Source organism: Mesoplodon bidens (assembly GCF_964165515.1).
Source record: "Mesoplodon bidens genome assembly, chromosome: 1".
Taxonomy (NCBI): Eukaryota; Metazoa; Chordata; class Mammalia; order Artiodactyla; family Ziphiidae; genus Mesoplodon; species Mesoplodon bidens.
This window is the reverse complement of record NC_138176.1, coordinates 199,255,001-199,275,538: the sequence shown is the minus strand read 5'-3', so window position 1 is coordinate 199,275,538 and position 20,538 is coordinate 199,255,001. Positions and strand designations below refer to the sequence as shown.

At 41.9% G+C, this 20,538-nt stretch overlaps 1 protein-coding gene across 1 annotated transcript in view; it reads right to left on the bottom strand.

Moving 5' to 3' along the window:
• Positions 1–20,538, bottom strand: part of RAPGEF2 (Rap guanine nucleotide exchange factor 2) — a 245,483-nt gene that overhangs the window by 123,736 nt on the left and 101,209 nt on the right. Inside the window, exon 4 of the mRNA XM_081214612.1 lies at positions 20,307–20,390. Within this exon, the coding sequence (XP_081070738.1) occupies positions 20,307–20,390 (84 nt within the window). The remainder of the gene's footprint in view (positions 1–20,306; positions 20,391–20,538) is intronic.

Sequence of the window (20,538 nt, the reverse complement as noted above, 5' to 3'; positions counted from 1 at the left end):
CAGAAATGAAGTTAGTCCTATCAAATGCATTCTTTTTTATTATTAAGTCTTATAAGAGACTACACAAAGTGATCTACAAATTTGATGCAATTCCCATCAAAATCCCCCCAAAAATATTTTTTGCAGAAATGGAAAAACCAATCTTCACATTCATATGAAATTGCAAGGGGCCCTAATTAGCCAAAACAATCTTGAAAAACAACAAAGTTACTGAACTCACACTTTTAATTTCAAAACTTACTACAAAGCTGCAGTAATCAAACCAGTGTGGTACTGGCATAAGGACAGACACATATGGACCAATGAAATAAAACTGAGAACCCAGAAATAAATCCTTATCTATGGTTAATTTTGACAAAGGTCAAGTTCATTCAGTGGGGGAAGAACAGTCTCTTTAACAAATGTGCTGAGACAACTGTATTTCCACATGAAAAAGAATGAAGTTGGACCCCTACCTCTCATGACATACAAAAATTAACTGAAAACAGATCACTGACTAAATAAAAGAGCCAAAAACCATAAAACTCTTGGGGGGGGGGAAGGGATAAATCACCATTACCTTGGATTTGACAATGGACCCAGAAATGACACCAAAAGCTCCAGCAGCAAAAGGAAAAATAAATAAACTGAACTTCATCAAAACTGAAAACTTTGGTGCACTGAAGGACATTATCAAGAAACTGAAAAGATAATCTACAGAACAGGAGAAAATATTTGCAAATCATGTATCTGAGAAGGGTTTAATATCCAGAATACATGAAGAACTCCTACAGCTCAACAACAAAAAGACAACCCAATTAACAAATAGGCAAAGGACTTGAACAGACCTTTCTCCAAAGAAGATATATGTATCAACATCCTTAGTTATTAGGGAAAAGTAAATCAAAACCACAGCGAAGCTACTCACCCAAGTTGCCCACTCTCCCCCCCAAGGGTGCTTAATAAATCCCTGCTGTGCTTTCTCAAAATAAAAACAAAAAACAAAACAAACAAACAAAAAGACAACAAAAAACACAACCAGATATGATATCACACCTGATACTAGATGTGAATGAGGTATTAGGATGGCTATAATTTTTTTTAAAATGCAAAGAATGCAAAAAATGTTGAAGAGGATCTAGAGAAGCTGGAACCCTTGAATTTTGCTGTTGGGAATGTAAGATGGTGCCGTCACTGTGGAAAAGAATTTGGTACGTCCTCAAAAAGTTAAACACAGAATTAATATAAGACCCAGCAATTCTACTCCTAGATAAATACCCAAAAGTATCAAAAACATGGACCCAAACAGATATTTCACTGCAGCATTATTTGCAACAGCCAAAAGGTGAAAATAACACAAATGTCAACTGATGAGTGGATAAACAAAATGTGATATATACGATGGAATATTATCCAGCAATAAAAAGGACTGAAGTTCTCATACATGTTATAACATGGATAAGCCTTGAAAGCATTATGCTAAGTGCAATAATCAGTCTCAAAATGACAAATATTGTAAGATTCCACTTATATGAAATATCTAGAATAGGTAAATTCATAAAGACAGAAAGTAGACCTGAGGTTTCCAGGGCTTAGGGAAATGCAAAGTTACAAAGTTTCTGTTTGGAGCTATGAAACGTAAGTTGTGGAAACAGGTAGTGATGATGGTTGCACAACAGTGTGATTGCAATTAATGCCACTGAATCCTACCCTTTAAATGGTTAAAATGGCATATTTTACGTTATACACACACATGCGCATATCCACATTTTTTTAAGTATATAAGAGAAACTTAACAAGAAGATTTGTGTGTTTGTTTGTTTTAGTGGTTTTGAGTATTTTGGCAAAATTCAGGACTTGAATAAGAAAAAGTAGCAACTCCACTTTGACCAAACAAGAACCAACCTTAGGGGCAAAGGAAGAGTTAAGTTTGATGACTGAGCTATACCACTGATTAACTTGAAACCAATCTTTTTCTACACTAATTTAGCAATGAAGTGATAAAGGTCATGGGTGAAAGAACTAGGAAGATACAAAGAGATGGTAAACAAATGTTAATGAAATATCTGAAATCAGTTTTTTTTAATTTTTATTTTATATTGGAGTATAGTTGATTTACAATGTTGTGTTAGTTTCAGGTGTACAGCCAAATGATTCAGTCATACATATACATGTACCTATTCTTTTTCAAACTCTTTTCCCATTTAGGTTATTACAGAATATTGACCAGAGTTCCCTGTGCTATACAGTAGGTCCTTGTTGGTTATCCATTTTATATATAGCAGTGTGAATGTGTCAATCCCAAACTCCCAGTCTATCCCTCCCACCCACCCTTCCCCCCTGGTAACCTAAAATCAGTTTTGAAGAGTCAATTATGCCTACATTTTCCTCTCACCCAGCATTATCCCATTTTTTATTTTATCCCTGGTCATAAATTAGGGAGTCTCCCTGCCCCGCATCCACATACATATGGAGAGAGAGGGAGAAAGAGAGAGAGATGCACACACACATACAATTTTGCTTCCTATTCCTCTTCCAAATACTCACTGGACACGTACTCCAGAATCAACATGAACTATGTAATCAATACAGAGCTTACAAGAAACTCACTAAATATAGCCCCTATTCTTAAATAGTTTGTATTCCATGGAAGATGACTACACAGAAAGTTGTGATAACGGGCAGAACAGCAAGTGCCATGAGTTTAATAAAAAAGAATGTCATCTTTGCTGCCTACAATGCATCTCAAAAACAAAATGCACTTCTTGAATGTCAGAGCTGAGAAAAAACTTGAAGATCATATAGTACAGGGTCTCTTGGCATTTTTTTTCTCCAGCTTCACACCTGAAAGTATGTCAGAGTCCAATGTGCTACATCAAAGGTCCTCAAATATTTCTGTTTAGGAAAAGGCCCCCAAGTGCTTATAATATGTATGACCCACCATCCTCCTCTTCCCACGAGAACTGTCCCTCCAGTTCAATTTTCATTGCGTGAGTGGAGAAACTAAGCCAACCTACCTAAGAGGAGGTTGAAAGAGATGCCCCAAATTACCATCAGGCTCCATCACCCAGGGTTCTGGGATCCCACACTGACCTGACCCTTCCTCTGACTTTCTGCTATAGCCCTTTTCCACACTCAATAATATAAGAACTCTGGTCTTTGGTAAGCTTGCCATGTACAAGGAATAATTCCCAGACCTCCTCAGGAATATCGCTAGAGTGCATCTCTTATACCAGTAAACCATAAACCCAGTGACAATTGGGGAACAGAGCTTTGTGGAAGGGTGGATTCTCAGAGGCTTGCTTACTCATTGGCTAGCTGAGTGAAAAAGACAAGTCAGCTGTTGTCATTCAGAAGGCAACTCGAATTCAGCAAAATTACAAATGACCATCAAGAGCTTGAGGGTTACCCTGGGAGACTCAAAGATTTAAATGTCAAAACTATAAAAACCAAACCTCTTCAGGCAGCTGCTGCCAGAAATTCAACCACTAGCACATCTGCTCCTCTGCAATGGCACTCATAATACGATGTACCAAGATCAACAAAGATATTTCTAAAATTTAAACTCAATGTTTAAAGTGACACCGCTTTTTTTTTTTTTTTTTTTTTTTTTTGCGGTACGCGGGCCTCTCACCGTTGTGGCCTCTCCCGTTGCGGAGCACAGGCTCCGGACGCGCAGGCTCAGCGGCCATGGCTCACGGGCCCAGCCGCTCCGCGGCACGTGGGATCCTCCCGGACCGGGGCACGAGCCCGCGTCCCCTGCATCGGCAGGCAGACTCTCAACCACTGCGCCACCAGGGAAGCCCGACACCGCTTTTTTTAACTTTGAATTTAAACCTAAAAAAAAAAATTATCCCTGTCTTCTGGTAATTTCAGTCTTTCTATGTACACGGGCATTTACATACAAGATACAAATATGAAAATATATATATAATAACTGTCTTTCAAAAAAAGATGTAGGTAACAGTTATCAATGAGACTAGGTCTGAATACTTAAAAACCTGTTAGCCCTTTCTCTACTTGATGCCAGCCTTTCACAAAAGGCCAGAAAGCTAGAAAGAGATAGGGAGAAATGGAGAAGTATGGTATGTGTGTTTTGAGAATGCTGATAGGCTTCGGATTCTACAAGGTGTGAACATGTAATGACTATAGTCTCTAAATCCTTCTAAATTGTTTTGTAAAAGTATGGTGTATAGCTTGGCTTTCAACTAGTAACCTCAATGTAATTTCACAATGTCCTGATAATCTTACACTAAACAACCAAAGGTGACAACTAAAAGTGATGCAGACTCACTTTGCATCAACCTATTGGTTCTCTGCACTATTTAAAAAAAAAAAAAAAGGTTAAACTCACAGCAAACGATTAATGAAAAGACCCCCTGCAGCGTTAACAAGCAGAGTATTACTAAATGCTCATATTCCCTCAGTAAAACTAATTGAGGAATGGTTGCTCCAAAGACAGTTTAACAATCCAGATTTTCACTCCCATTAAGTTATTTTAACGGAACAAATTAAGAATTACAAATTGTTCCTAAAAGTGAAATAAACTAAGTTTAATATTTTTACAGGTGCAAAATGGAATGACTTGATAGGACCCAAAATATGCAGACAAAAAGTTTACTGAAAGTAATTAGTCTTCTACATAATGTAAAATGGAGAAAAACGTTAACAGCCTGATAAACTTTCTTTCAAGTTCAAGGCTCACAACAAGAAAGCAGCAATGCCTGCAAATATAAAATCTTACCTAGTTTTCATAAATACCCACAGGCTGTGATTCACCGGACAGGGTTTTGCAGGCTCCTTCTGAGGGAAGGCCATCCTGTCCTGCGTTCCTGGGACCACATTTTCCCCATCCAAGTTGAGTCATGAGCACTTGCTGTGAGTGTGAGTTTCCACGAAAGGCAGTCGCTGAGCACGGAAGCCTCTTCCGTCAGTGGCCCTAAGCTTGCCCTTTGTATGGGCCTCCGCATTCCTGTGGTACGTCAGAACTGCCCAGTGGAATGCAACTCCTCAGTATTGGAATGTAAACTTTTTCATGTCAGGCTACATCCAGAGAGGGAATACACAGCAATCAAACCGTGACTACACTGGTAGGCAATCGTAATTTACAAAATGATTGAAAACGTGATTCTCCGAGATATCAATTTTTCATATCTTCATTTCTAGGAAATGATAAGCAGTTACTAAAACCTAAAAAATGTCTGGCCTGATGCTCCTAAACCAAAACCAATTCATTTATTTAGGACTTACAGAAAATACTCACAGGACACTGTCTTCAGATAGCAGAATAGCAATATACATTAAGAAAAAAAAAAAATCTAACAAGTAACTGCTGATGCAATCAATTCCATTCTCAAAAATCAGTAGACTCTTCAGGAATACATTTAACAGAGGAGGACAGTGGCTTTAAAGACATCATAAAAATGCATTTAATCTTTTAAAAATATTTTGTCCTCACTCATTAGTTTAACAAGCAAAAAAAAAGTAACAGCTATTTAAAACAAAAACATACACACACCAAGTACACACAGAAGCTGTGTGTGTGAACAGGCTATTTCAGAACTATTTGGGAGAACTAAACAGACAGTTTCTTTCAAGCCTCATTTAGAAGTCTTCTAACAGTCATCACCCTGCACAGACGAACAGAGGTTGGCTCCTCTACACAGCGAATCTCCACATTTTAACCTTCGCTTATAAAAACAGAGCACAGAAAAAAAAATGACAAGCGAAGCCTTAGAGCTATGTTTACCCCAGCTCTGTTCATTCCTCAGTAGCCTGTGATCTAAGTAACTACAGAAGTACTAGCCATCTGATACTTATGCTGTTAACATTTCAATCCCTTAAAACAAATCTAACCTGCACTGGCTTCGATATCTTTGAAGCAGCGGCAACAGTGCTGCTTCGCTGTAGAGGAGTTGGGTGTCTGCAGCCTCGAGCCCGCCCCATGGCCCCTGTGTTTTCTCCGGCTGAGTCCACGCGGCTGCAGCCTGTGCTCGGGAGCCCGCATTCCTCCTGATGGCCAATTTCCTGCTTCGGTGACCCACCCACCCTCCGGGCTGCAGCTCTGAGTTACGCATGTCGTGCGGGCACTGTTTCCGCATACCAGCCTCATGACCTCAGCGGCAGCCTGACAGACACTCTTTATCAATTTCTATTCATTATCCACTCTCCTAAGTCAAGGGCACGTAGGGAAATCTGCCATGTCTGCTCTCCTCTGAGCCTTCAAGGTCAAACACCTAGGTGGGCTCGGCAATGCAATTTTGTTATTAAAATTTACCCGAGCTCTACTACACACACGGCTCTCCACCACCAGAGGGATGCTGAACTGTGCACCTGGCTGGAATGATTACCATGGAAAAGACGAGCATAAATTTATATCAAAACAACATGGGAAAAGTTGAAAGAGGCTCCTTTTGCTCTTATTTTTCCCTTCTAGAGAAAAAAGGTGGCTCTTACCTCAGCTGTACGGGGGTGAAGGGAGCAAGCAGTTTTTGTCTCTTGCCACAATCTAAGCAGCAAAGGACAGTAGTGTGATGATGACTACACTTTGGTGGTGTCTATGTCCTCGTGACCAACTGCTGGAGAACAGCTCAGCTAAACTGATGTGCTGCTATCAGTCTACTCAGTGGCACAAACAGGTCTCTGCTGATCACAGTGCTTTGTACACAGATGGCAGCTGATCAGTTTGTATAAAAGTTATGGTCCATAACAGCTTTCCCATCAGCTTCTGGACACATGCCTTATCCAAAATGCCTTTGTTAAATCTTCCCCGTTTCATTGTGCAAAGCACACCGTGGATGAGCTGAAGAGGCAAGGAAGCTCAGCTCTGAGGTCTTATTTTAAAATAACCTGATTTTTGGACTTCCCTGGTGGCGCAGTGGTTAAGAATCCACCTGCCAATGTAGGGGACACGGGTTCAAGCCCTGGTCCGGGAAGATCTCACATGCCGCGGAGCAACTAAGCCCATGCGCCACAACTACTGAGCCTGCGCTCTAGAGCCCACGAGCCACAACTACTGAGCCTGCATGCCACAACTACTGAGCCCGTGCGCCTAGAGCCCGTGCTCCACAACAAGAGAAGCCCAGTTCGGTCAAACCTTTCATGTTATCTCCTAACCATCTTTATTGCCAAATACAAGGACTCTAAACAAGGTTTTTTCTACTTTTTGTTCCACAAGCACATTCTTAGAAAAGTTAAAACATACTTCTCAGGCTTGAGAGGTTATCAGGCAGCTCTTCTCCATTTACTTGAAGGACAATAATTACTCTGTACTCTGACATAAATAACCAAAAGAAAATCTCTGCTTTAGCCACAATGATGCTTCCATACACAAAATTAACTCTATATATATATATATTTATATATTTATATATAAAATATAACTATATATACTATAAACTACATATAACTATATAAATTAACTATATACAAAATTAACATACAGAAGTTTACTTAATATATGTCAATATTACCTCAATTCTTTTTAAAGTTCACTTAAATAGGATAATGATTATAAAACCTTGAAGACCCTATTTACTCTTTTTTCCAAAAAATTTTCCAAATTATTTCCAAAATTATGTATTAGTTAAAATACATAATTTTTCCAAAATTATGTATTAGTTAAAATCCAAGATGAGGTGACAAAGTGGTAAACTGAAATGGTCTCAAAATTCTGAATAAGAATTGATTATTATTATTATAGACTATATAAACTACCATGGCAGCAGAAAACCCCTGATATACATACATACATACTTATATACATTCTGGATATGATTTAGACTGATGAAAGAAAATAGTTTTCCTATTTGTAAAACTGAATTAAGTATGAATGCTTAATGGTGGTTTTCTAACTGCACCCTAATTAACCAAAAAATAGTAATAAAAATAAAATACAGGAAAGTGTTGGACAGATTTTGGCCATTGCCCTAATTTTAAAAATTATCTGAAAATGTTTAAGAAATAACAAAGTTATCTTAATGAAACCGACACACTAAGCAGTTTACAGCTATAAAATGTAAAGTGAGTCATCAGTAAAAGACAATGTAAAGATAATTTTTATCTTTAAATGTCTGACTCAAAAAAAAACTTTTAAAAGCAGAACTAAAAGAATCCAGTTATTTGATGTTTATGTAGATCTATATAACACATGAACATTCAATACCAGAAATTATATTTTATATTTAACTGCAAAAATATCCAACACCTATAAAGCCATAAATGTGTGGCAAAAGTAAGAAATATGTAAGGAAATAAATTTTTTTAATATTTTGAACTTACAGTTCAATATTCTAATCAGTAATAAATATTAAGCTGGCAGCTTTTAAACCCACATTATATTTAATTAAATTCTAACATAAAAAAGGCAGTGATATACATGTCTAAGCTATTGTTTCACTTTATTTAAACTATTTCTTAATTCTTGAAGTACTTTTAAAGAATTTTTAGTCCATCTAAAAAATAAAGTGGGGTGGGCCTCCCTGGTGGCGCAGTGGTTGAGAGTCCGCCTGCCGATGCAGGGGATACGGGTTCGTGCCCCGGTCTGGGAGGATCCCATATGCCGCGGAGCGGCTGGGCCTGTGAGCCATGGCCGCTGGGCCTGCGCATCCGGAGCCTGTGCTCCGCAGCGGGAGAGGCCACAACAGTGAGAGGCCCGCATACCGCAAAAAGAAAAAAAAAAAAAAAAAAAAAAAAAATAAAGTGGGGTTCATAGTACAGAATTCATTTTCTTTAACATTCAAATATATGACTGGTGTTGTCTATTATAAATAACATGTACCTATATATTATATATGTAATTTTATAGTCATAGTAGTTTTATAGTCAATGTAAAATAAAATAGAAGATCCCTGAACTACGGTTAATTGGAAATTTTATTTTAATACACATTCCAGTTTTACCAAGTATAATTTGCTTCTTCTATGAATCTCTCTCTTAGCGACAGCCTTACTCTCGTCATTTTCTGTCAGTGTCCCCAGTACTGAAAGTGTATTTCTTTAAACAAAACCCAATTTAGTTGCTATGTATTTTAAGACACACTTTGAATTCATATAGGTGAAACAGTAATTCACACACCCCTCCAAACCAACCCTTCCCCAAAATAAGTGTGCACACACAAGGGTTGGGAGTTCCTTTACGCTTAGCAGCAGACAAACAATTCCAACATTTTACAGAGAAAAACAAGACTGTATTTCATTGATGCAAGCATGTCAGACTTGAAAACCTTTATGAAATATAATATTTACTTTTGCAAGAGAAATCCAAACATCACTGCAAATACGGACTTCTAGGATGAAATCACACACTCAGTTATACGAGGACCATAGATGACTAAACTCCCCGACTGAAGACTCAAGCATGAGGTGACCTGTGATACCACATCATCTCTACACACAAACACATCAGAGATCTTCCTTTGAAGGCTACTTACTTTGTTAGGACACCACCAATGCCAGGAGTCCAAGGACCATGGAAGCCTGACTTACATGTACCGCTCACCTGCGAAGCTGTAGTTATAGCAACCAAATTCCCAACTGGACCCAGCCACCGAGCTCCCTCTCTAGAGAACAGTACTGCTCTGAGGATTGGGTATCACATCAGAGTATGGTCTAAATGATGCTAAAATCATGTTAGCTTTCCAAAATGAAGATGCTGTGTACTGGGGCAGAAAGTACAGCTGATACCCAAAGGGGGAATGTTTTGGTATATCCCGCTGTATCTTTTAACATATTTTACCCTATTCCTTTAATTTATATGTCTACCCTATTGCAAAGTTAACACAGCATATATTTACATCAAGTGCCACTAAACACTCCCTTCGATAGCATCAACTCTAGTCAAACCAAGCTCCCATTTGTTTCAAGATGTATTTGCCTTATTTGGAGCTCCTTCCCAGCGCTTCCTTATAATCTTTAATATATATGTTTACCTTATGTGTGTGTGTGTGTCCTGGGAATACTTGGACTTGAGTCAACCTCAGGTAAAACAAGTGGAAGTTATAGATGATGTAACAGCTGAAGAAGCAAGGCACAGGGCTGAGGAATAGACGGGTCTAGTAAAGAAAGGTAACTGACAAACTAAGAGAGGGTGAGAGAAACTAAAGAGGCTGCTGGCTGTCTGTTCCAATATCCCTTCTCCTCTTTCGCCTTAGAAGGATATTTTTATGTTATTATTTTCAGGGGCATAATTCATCTCAGAATTAAAAGACTACATGCCTCAGGCTCCTGGGCGGCCAGAAGCAGCCATATGACCACACCTGGACAATGTGATGTGAAGAGAAATGTTGTTTCAAGGATGGAAGTTAACATTTTTGCTCGTCTGCCTTTCCCCTGCTTTTAGCTCCCACTGCAGACATGATGGCTGGAGCTTGGCAGCCAGCCTGTGCTCTGAGTGGACGCTGAGTGGAAGCTATGAGCCGAAAAGAAGGATGGGGACCTAGGGCTGTCCTGGCAGTGGACCTTCAGGGTTCTCTTACGGGAGAGAAAAAGTAGCTCCTGCTATGCTTATGCAATTGTTTTATGCAACCAGTATTAATAATTTCACTGTAATTAATACAGACGGCGAACGAACGATACCCAGTAAGATGCCGTCTGCCCTTTCCCCTCTCCCACGCCCTGCACGGATGACGTGGTGCCTCCACCCCAGGCTCCCTGGACCTGTTCTTCCGACACACTGCAGCCCCGTCCCCTCCCAACTCTTCTCCTCTATACTAACCTGACTTCCAATAAATCATGGCTTATTACAAGTGATTTCTAAAAGGGATTAATTAGCTTAGCATAGTATTGCTAAGCTCCTTTTTAAAGTGATTTTTCAAAGGTCACGTTAAAAATATAATCCTGAACCAGTACGATTCAACGAATATTTACTGAATGCCTGCTCTGTGCTAGGCACCGGGGAAGCAGAGATGCACGGTACAGCCCAGGCCTTTAAAGACTCTCACAGCTGAGAAAGCATGTGGTTTTCACAGGTGAAGAGGGGTGAAGTGGCCGTCCCAGCAGAGGGAGCAGCCCGGCAAGGTGGGCCTGAAGATGTCCTGAGCTGCCCTGCACACCTCGCTGCAGAGGCTGGGTTTTATCTGTTTGGTGGCTGAATGTCACTTAAGCTCCTTAGGCAAGGGATCAACAAGCAAAGCCTGAGCTTTTAAACGCTGATACGGCTTCATACGGAAGCAGTCCTGAGGGCAGGTGGGGAGGTGCTCTGACAGAGCAGGTGACAACTTAACAAAGGCCCTGGCGGTGGTGACCGAAGCAGGTGACTTGACAGAAAACAAAAAAACAAAAAGCAATTGTCAGGAGAGAAAAGAGAGGTCAGAACTGAGACTCAAAGAAATTTCTAGAGTACGTGACAAGCTGTTTATGAAGCCATCAGAGACAGAAGCAGCATTCCAGACACGCATCCTCAGTCCCAGGGCCTGGGCGCACCCATCAGCCCTGCTCCCCTGGCCCTGTTACTGCATCCCTGGCAAACCACAAAGCCAGCAGTGCCCACACCCACCTGCTCCACACCTGCCCCCAAACACCTGCCGGGCAGTGGGCGGAACATAAATAACCACATGTCAATGGCCACTGGTATTAAGTGGGCACTCAACACTCCCTTTGCTTCACCACCTTCCTCTCTGTCAAAACCCCTCAGCGCCCACCACTGGGCTCCCACACCCACCCATGGGTCTGCAGCTCTGATCGAGAGCACGTAAAAGGGTGCAGCGCTCGCACCCTTTCCAAAGCCAACACCTGCCCCGTCGCGGGCTTCACCCACTTGAGCAGCAAGCCCCCTCCTTCCTGTACAAAGCCCTCTCTGCTGGGTCGCTCCCATCCACCCACAAACACGCTCTGGCCTCTTCTGAAGAGACAAGTCCCCCTGGACCTCCAGCCACCACCCCGCTTCCCCACTCCTCTTCACAGGGAAATTTCTGGAAATGATGCAACTTCTCTTTCTCCAGTGCTCATGTCCACAGCGAGCTCCACCACGTGACTGAGACGGGCTCACTCGGGCCACCTGTGACCTGCAGCTTGTTAAACCTGAGGTCACGTCTCCAGTCTGGGGACACGCAGCAGCATCTCCGTGTGTCAGCACCACGGTCCAGGCAGGCACGTGGAGGCTCGAGTACATCTGTAGGGTGGCCGAGTAACACAGAAGGAGACGCATATAAACACCAGCAGGGGAGCCACTCGGGACAGAGGTCAGGACACAAGGGCTCATTCGAACGAACTAAGCATCAAGCTCCCTCAAAGAGACACAACCAGTAGCCAAGGGTGAGGTTTGATGCTGGACGTCAGTTCCAGTCATTGTGCTCATCACGGTTCATCACCCTTTAGGCAAACATTCTCCTAAGATATGAAGGTGTTCGGACACTCTCCCTCTTTGGGATTAGGTATAACAGATTAATATTTAAAAGAACACAGTCCCCATTTACTCTCGGTAACTCTCTGTTTAACTTAATTACTTAACCTATGAAGCAGAATGCTTTGGTGATCTGATACAGGTATGTCAGCTTAACTGCTGCTGGGCTGGATGCGGAGGAAATAACTGGAGAAGCTTGAGGGAAAAGAGTCAAGTCCCAGAGGACCAGCTGTCACATTCTCTCTCTCTCTCTCTCTCTCTCTCACACACACACACACACACACACACACTCACACACACCCCTTTATGCATGCAGGTGTATATTTTAATCCAATTATACATTCAGCTATACATATGTTTCCATGTGCAGATCAAATTGAACATTTTTAAGTTAAAAGTTAAAATAGAAGTACACTTCTATGACTCCATGCCTAACCAACTATTTCATTAACTGGCCAATGACAGGTCCAATCACCTGCTTCTCCAAAACAATGTGATAATGGACTATACAAAACAACAGCTGAGATAAGTAGTTCCTATTAGCCCTTACTCTGCTGTTAATTCACTCACTTTAGGTCACTCCAAATAACCATTAAACAAAGTCTTATGGCTTCTCTTGGAAGTAAGGGAGGGAAGGAGGGAGGGAGGATGTTTTCAAGAAATACGAGAAACTTCTAACAGAAAAGAAGTGTAAAGAAACCTAGAAAAGCTTATTATCACCTCATTTAATCCTGTTATAAGTTACTGATATCTCCCCAGGTGAGAAGGTATCTTTTATCTTTTTTATCTCCTCATTAAAACTCAATGAGGGGGCTTCCCTGGTGGCGCAATGGTTAAGAGTCTGCCTGCCAATGCAGGGGACACGGGTTCGTGCCCCGGTCTGGGAAGATCCCACATGCCGTGGAGCGGCTGGGCCCGTGAGCCATGGCCGCTGAGCCTGCGCGTCTGGAGCCTGTGCTCCGCAACGGGAGAGGCCCACATAACGCAAAAAAAAAAAAAAAAAAAAAACCCCGAAAAAAACCTCAATGAGGCAGTTTTCAGATGATTCAGTTTTTCTTTTGTCTTTCTATTTTTCCCATCCCGTCTTAAATAACCACGCTTTCCCTCTGAGCTTAATCTGTGCCGCCATTGTTGGGATTTTGCCAACACCTGGAGGTAAACCTCACCTGTAATGGACAATTTCCAGAACCCTGATCCCCGCTTCTCTTCACACCTTTCGGACACATGCCCAGTAAGGGCGCCCTTCCATGACACGCGAGTTGTTTTTAAAATGCCACCGTCCATCTCCAATAAGGCATCACATGACAAAACAAACTTGTGCCCTTTCCAAGAATATGATATTCTTATCCTATACAGCCCTTTATGTGGAATAAAGAATATTTAATTGTGCCTTCAGTCCCTACCACAGAGACACAGAATCATTCTCCCACTGTTTCACCTTCTTTCACTACTGAAAACAACTAGCAAGTTCTCAGAGCAATCAATTAACGTACCATGTAGCACGGGCAAGCAGAAAGGAGGCCTGCGATTTTTCATCTCAAGTAGCTCATTGTTTGTCATGTGAGTCAAAATGAGAATGGTATTTCAGCCTCTCAGAACTGATTAGTTAAATGTCTTGTTTCCCCACTTACCCTCATCATAGCTGCCAGCTCTAATTTAAAATGTGATTATCCAGAGTACCATGGCATAATTTTAATTTTTAAATTGTGGGTGTATTTGGTATCGGCGGCGGAGAAGCACTCACCGTAGGTGGACACGGCTACCGTGGTGCAAATCAATGCTGCACGCCCTTCTCCGACTTGTGCCCATGTTATCAGAGACCTAAGGGACCAGCGGCCCTGGGCTTTCCAGCCACGTGATGCAGGTTTGTAAACTGGACTCTCAGGAACGGCACCATCACTGATGCTTGGCAACTACTCCACGCCCGAAGCGCACGTCTATTCCAGACAAATGATCCTCCTCTCGTGGCCCTACCTGAGCTCCTACTCATCTCTGCACTGGCGTCCTTGACTCCTATTTCCGTGCTGTCACTCATGTTCTTTACTATGTTCAGATTTCCTTTCCAACCACTGCCCCACGGTCTAAACCATCAACCCAGCTCAAAATTCACTTCCTCAAGAGCCACCCTCGACTACCATCCACAAACATTAAAATACCCCTGTCTTTGAGGGGATTTTGCCTTCGCTGTGGCCTTTGCTACACCGATTCACAATGTACCGTTTAATGACCCCTGGGCAATTTTTTCATGTTGCACATACGACGGCCTCGTCTCCCCAGCCAGGTAGGTACTAAATTACCTGCCCGCAGGGAGGAGACCACCTTGCTTCCATGCAGACACCAGAACTCAGAGACCAAAGAGCAGGGCTTCCTGCAAGTTTCAACCAAAGTTGGAAATAACATGGAAATATGCCTCAAAATTGGAACTCTACCAAACCTACTTCAGAATGAGATAGAATAACCCATAAACACGAAAAGAGCCCGTGAAACAACCCTCAATTTTGATGGCATTTCAATGTTCAGCCATTCCCACGGACAGCACTTTGCCAGTTACAGAACTGATCTCTCACGCCACGTGTAGCGTTCAGACTGCTTTGCCTACTAGGTCTGCCGCCTGACAAAACCGGGTACCTAGACCCTAAGGCCCATGCATTGGAAGCTTCGCCCCTCTGTAGAGGCCTTTGTCCCCATTCCGTCTGGCTCCTGGCTTGTAATTATGAACCTTCTCTTGGCATCTCCCAGGTTCCGAGGCTTACGGCTAGTCTGGGCTTATCTTTTCCTTCAGCCTTACAGGCCCTACCCTGGTACTGCATTGATATGAAGGGGAAGAGACTGCGTAATGATTGCTCTGAATGTGAAAAATAGGGACAGTTTTTGACTGTCAGAACAATAAAAATATTATCTATTTATGATTAAATATGGTGTGCACGATCATTTCTATTAAAAGGACTTCCTTGGAGGCCTCTATGATAAAATTGGTTCTACTGAGAAAATCAGATTCAGTGTTTTAGTAGGAGTGTTTTTTTTTTCTTTCAAGATTGTGACTAACATAAATTCAAGAAGAATCTGTCTAACAATAATGCTTCACATCTAAAACATCTAGCGTACCGGTTTTTTTGCAAATAAGTATAAAACTGATTGCTATATTGGTAGAAAAAGATTCCAATTCTATGAGTTAATATGCACCTAGGTAAGGGAATTCCCTGGCGGTCCAGTGGTTAAGACCCTGCGCTTTCACTGCTGAGGGCCTGGGTTCAGTCCCTGGTCAGGGAGCTAAGAGCCCTCAAGCTGTGTGGTACAGCCAAAAAAAAAAAAAAAAAACACTTAGAGAAGCTATTTCCTTCTCTAATAAACAACCCAAACAGCAAGTTGAAAGTTTAGAAACACAGTCTGGGCCTATCTTTACTACCTAAATTATTGCATAGAATTATCAGCCTTTCAAAGAAGTCAGCAGCCAAAAAATAACATTAATCCAAGTTACTATTCTGTGACTTTGCTACAAATAGGCTTCAGCACTGTAGAGTGGGGCACTTTTGAAAGTGAGAAGATTTAAGAATATAATAATTTCTATTACAGTTCCTTAAATACACTGATTTAGAGCACATTAGGGCAATAAACATTATTAATATTTTCCTGCCCATTGTGCACAGAAAACCAAATGTTCTTTTTTTTTTTTTTTTTTTTTTTTTTTTTGCGGTACGCGGGCCTCTCACTGTTGTGGCCTCTCCCGTTGCGGAGCACAGGCTCCGGACACACAGGCTCAGTGGCCATGGCTCACGGGCCCAGCCGCTCCACGGCATGTAGGATCTTCCCGGACTGGGGCACGAACCTGTGTCCCCTGCATCGGCGGGCGGACTCTCAACCACTGCGCCACCAGGGAAGCCCACCAAATGTTCTTTTAAACACGATTTCTAAACCTGCACCTTCAGCTAAAATAATTTTCCTCTATCAATTCCCAGCCCCAATGCTGCTGCAAATGATGCCTTTGAAAAACTTTGGGGGAAAAACACCTTCTTCAAGACACTTCGCTACCCTCTGCCCATCACTGTCTTAAGACACCAATCTACATACCACGACTGTGGACATCAACAGCAGGGCACAGCCTGGACCACAACTGCTAACTGCTTTGCTTACAGGCTTGGGAAAACACATACCGTTTCTACCATTTCTATGTTCATCTATGGCAAGTGTCCACTCTGGCCTTTTCCTAAATGAGAATGAGAATAACCTCTGCTGCACTGCTACCTCGCCTTTGCTCACCTGCCTTCTGCTCATACAAAGACACTGAACTGTAACAACGGCATTATACGCAACATTGTAAGTGACATGACAGCCACCTGTGCAAATATCCATGTTTCACAACTCGGTAAATTTCTAACAGGTTTACAGTAAAACTCATAAGACATCATCTTATCACTGACATGGCGTGGACTGAGGCAGTGAGTAGGTTGTCACCGATGGTCACAAAGGGATTCGTAAGCTCCACAAATGTTAAAAATCTCATCAAGGAATAAGAGTCATGCTTGAATAACCAAAATACAGAACAACCTTTATCTGTCTAAAAATAAAAACAAAAACATAAAATGCTGGCCTAAATGTCAACTGAGGAATTCAATAAAGCTCATGAAATCTGGAAGCCAAAGGGCAGATTTTCTGCAGTGTACACCACCCTTCCTACTGGATGATATCACATGTCAAGGCAATTTCATGAGAATTAGTCAAAAATGTGAAAATGTTGTCCAAAGTGCTTTGATCCAAAACTAACCGTTCGGGGTGAATTACCCGTCAAAATGAGTTGAAACTTTCAAGAGAATGGTCAGGTTACTTATTATATATACGGACAGCCAGTTTCCAGGCTAACATGAGGAAAACATGGTAAATGGAGAGAGTCATCTGTGAACTAGTTGTTTTATAAAACCAGACTGCTACTAACACCTCATCCACATGACGCTTTAATCAAATCTCAGTGTTTCCTGGAGGAAAATACGTATGAATCACTAATGTTAACCTTTACGGTAGGACCAGCAGAGGGCCCTTCTTACGAAAACAATCTCAGGACTGTCCCTAAGGCAACATCTCCAAAGGAAACAAATAACTCGGACGCAGCAAAGGTCACCAGGCGCAACGTGAAGAAATAACCTATAAATAGCGCTGGCTTGTCGTTCAGTCAGAAACACCATCTCTTCTTCACCCCATTACAGCCCTGACTCGCTGGCATTTGACAGACAGCCAGAGAAAGAGTAATGCGTGTCATCTTTGAAAATAATTAGACGTGGAAGCCAATGTATTCATTAAACAGGCCTGAACTGCAAGTCCTCTTTCTTGTAGAACAGCAGTTTTCTGAACACTGGGTTCCCGTTCTACAAGTTAGGACAAGCTGTCACTTGAAGCTGATGATGGCTGGTAGTCAGGAAAGATGGCCACAGGCTCCTGTGCTGTTCTGGGGACCTGGTCTATAGATTTCATTTGTACAACAGACCTTGTATCACGACGTCGCTAACCTCAGTTCTCTCTAAGATGCATAAACTTCAAATCACATTCCTTATACCATTATTTATAATAAAAAGGATCAAAAACTTACTCTTTACAATGATCAAACTGTGGAAAGTTCAAATAACTGAACATTAAACAGACATCCTAATACATAACGAGTAAGCCTTACAAAGAGTTTTTGACACTAATGAGTCAAGCGAATACATACTCTTTAATTGAAATTAGCAAGACATTAATAAATTGTTTATAAAGTATGTTCTTAAGTATGTAGAACACATACATGTAAGGCTAGATGGGAAAAGACTAGACTATTAAAGGGTGATTACCTTGGATGACAGACTTCAGAGGATATTTTTCCTTACCTTTACCTTTGAGCATTTATATAGTAATTATCGTTACTTTTTACATTAAAATTATATGTAATTTTTAAAACATGCCTCTGCTTAAATATTACTTGCCTCTACCCACCTCCAAGTTTGGAAATAGAGTCAGAGCCCCCAGAAATAGAGCAAATAGTAGGTCCTGTGTTTGAAGGAAGAGTGTTCTATTCAACTCCTCTGGGAAACAGAATCCCTGAATAACCAGACTCATTCACAGGGTCACACACCAAGCCTCCCAGGCAGAATTCGAGGATGGACAACCACCCACCAGCCTACACTGCCAGAGCTTCCTCGGTTATAAAAAAATGCAGGTAACATCTTGCCAAAAATGCAAAACCTCATTCTAATCGTGTGAGTACATCAGACAAAACCAAATTGAGGAACATCATACAAAACACCTGGCTCTTTGAAAATATCAAAGTCCTGAAAGATAAGGAAAATCTGAAGAACTGCCAGTGACTGGAGGGGACTACGGAGCAATAAAAAAATAAATGCAAGGCGGGATCCTATAGAGGATCTTGGAACAGAAAAGAATGCCTAGTGGAAAGTCGGTGAAATTCAAAGATCTGTAGATTAGTTAACAGTACAGCACCAAAGTGAATTTCCTGGTTTTATTCATTGTATTATGGTCACACAAGACGTTATACTTTTCTGAGGAGCTGGATGAAGGGGTATATGGGAACTCTACTGGTTTTTTTTGCAATTTTTCTGTAGGTCTAAAATTAGTTCAAAATTAAAAGTTTAAAAAAGAAATGCAGGTAACGACCATACCTACCTCAAACGACCGTCAGGAAATTAAATGATTTATATATAAATAAAGTTTTCCAAATGATGCCTGGCAGACAGAAAGCACTACCTACCAAAGCCTTAGCTACTGTTCCCTCATCATTTTAGTACCACTACACCTACGACTTCTGTTGACGACTACGACCAGGGCTACTACCATCCCGTAACTAGTGTTACTGCAAGAGCAACAAACGAACAGGCAATGGCTCTTCCCTCCCTCACGGGGCCATTCTCCAAGCAGAATAACACCTGCCGAGCTGATCTGGGAGGAGCAGGAGAGTGGGGAGGCCTGGGAACCATGCCGGAGGCTTCTCCCATCGGAGACGGCACCTCGGGCCTCCTTCCTGCCACCCGGGCCCATCCCAGCACCTCCTGCACCTCGGCAGACCGATATAAATGACCTCTCCCCGTCTCGCTTACTCTTTTTACAAAAATTTCTAAACCACATTCTTCACATGTCCCTGACCCGTTCTGAATGATTTATCAAGAATGCATCTTAATATTTTTATGAGAGAGTTAGGTTATAGAAGGTGGGGAGTGGAGGGGCGTAGATTGCTATGCTGTAATAAATTTAGTCAATTTATTTACTCAGTAATTTAAAATAAAGATACTTAATCACTTTAAATCTTTACTCAAAATAAACATACTTAATTGTGAAACACACACAGTGAGGGGGAAAAAAATCACTCCCGAAACTCAGTGGTTCCAGGGACCCTCAGGAACCCGCACGGGGGCAGCGCGTTGGTGGCAGGGGAGCCCTGACCCTCTCTGGCCACAGTTGCTTGGAACTAGGTAACTGCTGCCCCGGCCCGGCCCCCCAGACTGTGGCCTGAAGATCTGAAGAAAAGACATGGGCACGGCCGTCAAATGGTGCAAGCTTTAGGGACACAGGCCATAAACCAACAGTCAGCATCCAGGAGCCAAAGTCCCAGGGAGAACGTCCCCAGGGGTGACCTAGTCCCTGGTTTCTGTTTCTAGTCCCACGTGGGCCCAGGGAACCCTCTCGGCCTCTCTTTAGATGTGTATGAGACCCCGTTACGGAGGCAGTTTTCATTCCCTCTGAACACACGAGTCCTCAACTAGCTGGGTACGTCCACGTAACACGTCACCAGCACATCCTTTGTCCTTGCCCTTTGTTAAAGAGGTTGAATCAGTGTTTACAACATAGAAGAGTCCTTTCTTAAGATTTATATACCAACACCCCAAGGTGCCGCCTTGCTTTGTGTCAGTAGAACAGGAAATCCAACGAGAGAGGAATTCGCGAAGAGAACTCATTCTGCAAAAGGATTTCAAGCTCCACAGAAACGCTACTCCAGAACGTCTATCCAATACCTGCTTCGTGGCAGAAACATGGATTCCTTGATGAACACGGAACCAGAGAGGAGGATGTACCAGCAGGTCCCAATATCATCAGGACTGAAAAGAAAAGATAATAAAATCAGATGATTATCTCCAACAAAAAAAATAAAAATAATAACATACAAAGCACACAGTATTCATGTTACTCGTAGAATCCTGAAGAACAATGAAATGTCACAAAACACACACCTAAAATACCATTCTT